The sequence below is a fragment of the Equus caballus genome, chromosome 7 (assembly GCF_041296265.1).
Source record: "Equus caballus isolate H_3958 breed thoroughbred chromosome 7, TB-T2T, whole genome shotgun sequence".
Classification (NCBI taxonomy): domain Eukaryota; kingdom Metazoa; phylum Chordata; class Mammalia; order Perissodactyla; family Equidae; genus Equus; species Equus caballus.
In genome coordinates, this window is record NC_091690.1 from 5,640,328 (window position 1) to 5,646,327 (window position 6,000).

At 50.7% G+C, this 6,000-nt stretch overlaps 1 protein-coding gene across 1 annotated transcript; it reads right to left on the minus strand.

The window, feature by feature from the left end:
- Window positions 1–2,135: 2,135 nt before the first annotated feature.
- Window positions 2,136–5,557, minus strand: LOC100066738 (CD209 antigen-like protein C). The gene is made up of 8 exons (XM_014741138.3): window positions 5,375–5,557; window positions 5,196–5,267; window positions 4,979–5,065; window positions 4,614–4,676; window positions 4,247–4,324; window positions 3,834–3,985; window positions 3,242–3,354; window positions 2,136–2,850 (listed from the first exon to the last, which is right to left on the minus strand). The coding sequence occupies exons 1-8, from the start codon at window positions 5,394–5,396 to the stop codon at window positions 2,709–2,711; spliced, it is 729 nt and encodes a 242-aa protein (XP_014596624.1). The 5' UTR covers window positions 5,397–5,557; the 3' UTR covers window positions 2,136–2,708.
- Between the last annotated feature and the right edge of the window lie 443 nt (window positions 5,558–6,000).

Sequence of the window (6,000 nt, forward strand, 5' to 3'; positions counted from 1 at the left end):
GGACTGGTCTGGGGAAGTGGGGGTCATTATTCTCTGGCATTCCTGGCTGCCTTGCACATGAGCAGAGAGGACTCCAATGGTCAGGAAAATTCTTCATGCAAAGTGTCTCAGATGCTGGTCGTTGGATGTGTGGGGCTGGTACGCCCAGAAACGATGCATGTATCAGGCAGTTTAGATAGTGTTGCACTGCAGTAACAAACAACCTCCGAATGGCTTCGAACAACAAAAGCTACTTCTTGCTCCTATTACAGGTGCATAAATGGTGGGCTTCTGATGGTCCCAGTCCTGTGTGAGCCTGAAGTACTTTTCCTTCTAATCATTTTGAGTGGTTCTATCTTGGCCTCATATAATTTCTCTTCATGCATGTATCAACCAATACTCAGTCAAAGATTGAACAGGGACCCTCTGCAGAGCCTTAGAACTCTGTCGGTGTGATTCTCTCTCCTTAGAATTCCGTCCTGTGAATTCTAGCCTTTTTGGCCTGCCTGAGTTCCCAGCTCTATCTCTTCAACCATCGAGAGCTCTGAGTTCTGCTTGGGTTTCCATTCACTGCGCTGCAACCTGGAAACTCTCTCCAGGCAGCAAGCTGGGGTAATTATAGGATTCACTGTTTATTTCTTCTCTTTCGAGGACCACCCAATTGCACTAATTTCTAGTATCTGGAAATCATTTTTTCATACATTTTGTCCAGTTTTTTTACTTGTTTCAAGCAGGAGGGTCAATCCACAGCCCATTGCTCCATTTTGCCTAGAAGTGATGATGGGGATATCTTAACCCCATATTTAAAAAAGCAAGCTGATCAGTCATAATTGTAATAATTACCTGAGGAATTTTTATTGAGAAAAGGCTTTCCAGCATTAACTGAATTTAGTCAATTGAATTCCTGGGTCATTTTTGTTTTCAATACAATTCAACGGCTTTCCATTTTTTTTTTTTCCTTTTTATTTGACTGGAATTATTTTTAATGGTAAATTGTGCTGGCTTCAGAGAGTGAGTTGGGAAGAGTTCTCTCTCCTTTATACCCAAGTGTGTGAATGTTAGCTGTGGTTCTGGAATTCCTTTGGGGGCAAGTTAATAAGAATCTGCTATGCTGTGCCACAATAATTGCTGATGTCTCAAGAATTTAGCAGGACGTAGTCATGGCCAAGGCACGCTCTTGTCAAACTGTTGCAGACTGGCAAATCTATCTTGGATCCAGGTTATTGCTATGGGTTCCAGGGTTGCCATGGGGAGAGAAGAGACTACAGAGAGGTGACTACTTTCTCTTAAATGTCCCAGTCTGGAAGTGACATGGTTGATCCAGTCGCAGCCCAATCACTCACCAGGTTTGGTTCTGGCCTACCATTCAGAATGAGTCACCTGAACCCAGCCTGACTTTGGTCCGGTTCCCCTAGAAACAGACCCGGAGATGAGGATTTCAATGCAAGAAGTTGATTTGTGGTGTCATCCTCAGAAAGCACAGGAGGGAAGTGGGAAAGTGACGCAGGGAAGGCAGGAAGCCACCAGAAAGAGTTGGTGTTATTGAACAGGTGGCTGCTGTGGGCTACCAGGGCTCAGTCCTGCTGGTGACCTCTGAAGGATGGTGTGGAACGTGCCTCAGAGTTGTCTAACTCAAGAGCAGAGAGAGTTAGGGTATTATCCCCCCACACCCACCGAGATGCATCTCATTCAGCACAATAAAAAATGCAACACCGTGTGGTGGGCAGAATAATATCCCCTAAAGATGTCCATATGCCAGTGCCGAGAACCTGTGAATATGTCACGCTATGTGGAAAATCGGGAGTTAAGGTTGCAAATGGAAATAAGTTTCCTAGTCTGCTGACCTTAAAATAGCGAAAGCATATTGGATTATCCAGGTGGGCCTCAATGTAATCAGAAGGGTCCTTTCAATGCGGAAGAGAGAGGCAGAAGTCAGGGCCGCACAAAGTGCGAAAGAGAAATCAGTCATTGCTGGCTTTGAAGATGGAGCAAGAGAGCTGCCAGCAGAGGAAGACAGCTTGATTTCAGCCCAGTGAGACTCCTTCGGGCCTCCGACTTCCAGAACTCTGAGATACTAAGTTTGTGTTGGTTTAAGCCAGTAAGTTGGTGGTAACTTGGTACGGCATTGATAGGAAATTAACACACATATATAGAAATAATGTTTTTAAAAAATTTATAGGAAGAAAATCATAAAACTTTACCGAAGGACATTTTTAAAATATCTGGATAAATAATTGGCTCATGAATGAATGAACACATAGATAGATGATAGACAGATGGATGGATACATACATATGTATCTATGTCTATTCCCAACCAAAGTTACAAACCAGTTCAAAACTGTATCTGGAAAATAAAATACACTGTAGTAGAGGAAAACATATTGAAAGAAGACAATGTTCTAGCTTATATCAAACATATTACAAAACTATAGTCACTGAAACAGTGACAAAGAAATAGTAAGTGGGGTGAAACACACAATACAATGAATTACTTTATTAAGGGAATATTATGGGGGCTCAGGTAAGGCTGAGACCATCAACAGAAGAGAAACCGTCTACAGCCTATGGAGGGATGGGCCTTAGAGGAGAAGGGGGTCTCAGAACCTCTCTCAGGGTCCTCCCGTCCTCAGTTAAGGGGGGAGGAAAGAAAAGGGGGCGGAGCCAGAGAGCAGCCAGCAAAGCGCATGCGCAGTTGCCTGGTCTCTGGGCACCGGGGAACAGCGGTCGTCAGAATTCTGGGCAGGGGACCGAGGGCTTCTCGCAGATAAAGAAGTTCTCTCTGTTACATTTGTCATCATTCCAGCCATCACTGTAGAAGTCCACGCAGTCCTCATCTCCGTGGTTGTTGGGTTCTCCTTCTTTCCAAAAGCTGCGACCACCATGGGAGCTATGAGTCCCCTTCTCCAGCCAGAGCCCACCCTCCAGGCCCGCCCTTGAAGGATCTGACCCCTGGCCTTTGGCAGCAAAATTCCAAGTACCAAAGGGACGTGGGGAATTCAGAGGCGGGGTTTCCAAAACGTGGATTCAGACACCACCTCCCTGAGAATCAACTCTGGCGGAGTAAAATTGCAGATTCCTGCACTGTACCCAGACTAGTAGACTCAGAACCCTGCCCTTCCCCCGGGGTGGAGCCGGGACTCTGCATCTCTACCGAGCTCCTCAGATGGTGCCTTCCAATCCCAGAGTCCTAGCACCCCTGGTTTGGCATGTGGGTCTTTTCCCTGCCCACCCCCCTGGGGCCATTGACTTTGCGAGGTCACCTGAGATTGACAGGGGTGTTGTCCACCCATAGCCAGGAACCCTCGTTGTGGTGGTCGCTGAGGCCGATCCAGGCGGGCCTATTATTTCTGGTATCCCAAAACTTCAGAAATTGCTGAAGGTGGCGGGGGGGCGGGGGGGTATCAGGAAGAAGAATCTTGAGTGCCACCCCGTCTGCCCACATTCCCGTAGTCCCCTGCCTCCCTCGGAAGTTCTTTCTGCAGTCCAGCCTAAAGCCCCGACTCAAGTTGTGTGTGTTCACACATGCATGTATGCTGTGAATGTGTGTTAATGTGCATCCACGTGTGGAAATGTGTCAACTTGTATCTCAGATCACATATGTGCTGGCGAGAGACTATGTATGATCTCAAGGGTACCCTGAGTTCTCCTCCTGTCCATCCATGGGCTCCTCTCATGTGATCTGCCCAAGTCCATTATTGCTCCTCCTCCGGGAAGCCTTCCCTGACTGCATCTTCCCTGGCCCCAGCTTGCCCACCGGACCTCCATCTCTCAGAGGGCAGAGGAGGGTGGCAAAAGGCTTTTTGTTGCCCAGCCACATGGCCCAGCCTCCGACGGAAACCTTGCTCAGCCCACCTGCTCCTCAGCACTGTCGATGATCACCAGCTGAGCCTTGATGTCCTGACAGGCGGAGACGGAAGCTTTCCAGGTGTTCTGGGTCTGGGAGAAGAAGTAGCAGCTTCCTTGGAAGAATCCCCAATTCCAGGGGCAGGGTCGGCACAGGCCAGCTGGGGAGGAGGGGTGGGGTTGGGACAGACAGCTGCTCGGCTCCCAAATCGCCTGCGCCTGCCTCTGATCTTGGGAGCCCAGGGCCCAGGTGCCCTATTCGGCTGTCAGCTCAGTCCCCAAGAAACCCGTGAGAAAGATCCCGGCTCTGCCCAGCCCTCCTCAGACCAGCAGCCATAGAAGGTGGGTCCCCAGCCCTCTGGGGCGGGGCCGGGGGGAAGGGACCTCGCAGCTCCTTCCCGACCTTGGTGTGAGACCCTTACTCAGGGTGGCATTCATCCTGGTCAGCTGCTCACGGATCTCCTCCAGTTCTGACTGTATCCGCTCCGGAGAAACAGCCACTAGAAGAAGAGGGCTTCAAGGATTAAGCACCTACTGTGTGCTTGGTGTAGAGAGGGCCCCAGGAGAACATTGTCCATGGATGTCACAGTGACCCTGAGAGCCCATTTGACAGGTGAGGAAACTGACAGTCCCTTAGAGAGCAACTTGACCAACGTTACCTCACGCAGGGGTCCAGTCTCCTCCTCCCGCTCCTGCCCTCCCTCCCTCACCCCCGTGGCGGGGGTTCGTCCAAGGTCAGGCAGCCTCGGAGCCCTGTCCCACTCTGGATCCCGGCATCCAGTGCCTCACCCGGGGGCTCGTTCTCCTGATGGTCCCACGCTCCTCTCTGCATGGATTGATGGATCTTGGAGACTATAAGAGAGCAGAGAATTCTCCTTTATGAACACCAACTGTGTGCCTGACCCTGTGCAGGTCCAGTTTCAAGGTCTCCGAGAGCCTAAGCCCCCCAGTAGAGGAAGGGGAGCTGCATTTCACAGATGAGGAAATGGGCTCAGAGAGGAATAGGAACCAGCCCATGGTCACACAGGAGGTGATGAGGAGCCCAAACGCCCCAGCACTAATGAGTCTGGGGACTGTGGAAAAGGGCAAAGACCATCCCAGAGGGAAAATCCAAAGAGATCCAGGGTTCCCCAAACCCCCAACCCCTGAGTCACCTTGAATCAGGATGGTTATCAGGAGCAGGAAGAGGCCCAAAGAAAGGAGAAGCGGCAGCAGAAGCAGAGGGAGCCTGGTGCGGCATCCTGCAGAACCGGCAGATGGGCAGAGCTGGAGGCTCAGGGACAGACCCGGCCCCGCCCTGCCCACACTGGAGGGGACCTCCCAGCCACCCCCTTCCCCAGGTGCCTGCTCCTGAGCCACCCACCCCAGTACCTGGTGAGCCCCTTGAGCTCCACAGTTGTCTAGGCTCTTTCTCAGTCAATTTCTGGTTCTCATATGTCTCCTCTGAATAGGACAGAACAACCCTGCTCTCAGGACCAGATCCCAACTCCCCCAGAACCCTGGAGCCCTCCGCTCCCCACCATCACCCCAGAGTGGGGTCCCAGCCTCACCAAGGCCACACATCTCTGCCATCCTTCCTTCCTCTCTGCTCCTCTCTCTCCACCTCTTCTCTGCACTATGGTTTTTATAACCCTATGTGTTGCCCTCTGCAGCCCCTCCTCAGATCTGTCTCCCCAAACCAGAAAGAAGAACAAAGAAACAGGATGGGGACGCCTCTTCCTGTCAGAAAAGTCGGGGGAGTGATGGAGTGCCTGACATATCTAGGAGAGAGGTCATCTAGGGTGGAGACAGAAGCTGCACAGTCGACTCTGGTGCCAGAAGGCACCGTTCCAACCCCTATCCAGTCCTGGGACCTCTGGCCTTGCCTTATCAGAGCCTCAGTTTCCTCAGCTGTGAAAAGGGACAATTACCCTGCTTCATACCGTTACTGTGAGGTTTAATACAGTGCACTGGTAACAGGTATAAATTGCCTGTTCCAATGATGGATACTCAGTAGTAACAGCAATTAGCATGTGCCCTACAGTTCCCTGGGGTGTGTGCTCTCCCTCACTGCAACAAGTAATAAACCCAAATTTGTTCAACCACAGGTGTGTTCCTCGTGATTTTTGGCTGGGGGGCCACTGACTGTTCTCACAATAGCCCTATGAGAAAGGTACAGTTATTATCCTGCTTTACA

Bases quoted from the DNA above. Each gene is read 5' to 3' on its own strand.
- LOC100066738 (XM_014741138.3), bottom strand. From the start codon at position 5,396: ATGGCAGAGATGTGTGGCCTTG. The intron at 4,677-4,978 runs GTGACTCAGGGG...GCTCTCTTATAG, and splicing joins GATAACCATCCTGATTCAAG to TCTCCAAGATCCATCAATCC. The intron at 3,355-3,833 runs GTGGGCTGAGCA...CGCCACCTTCAG, and splicing joins TCGACAGTGCTGAGGAGCAG to CAATTTCTGAAGTTTTGGGA.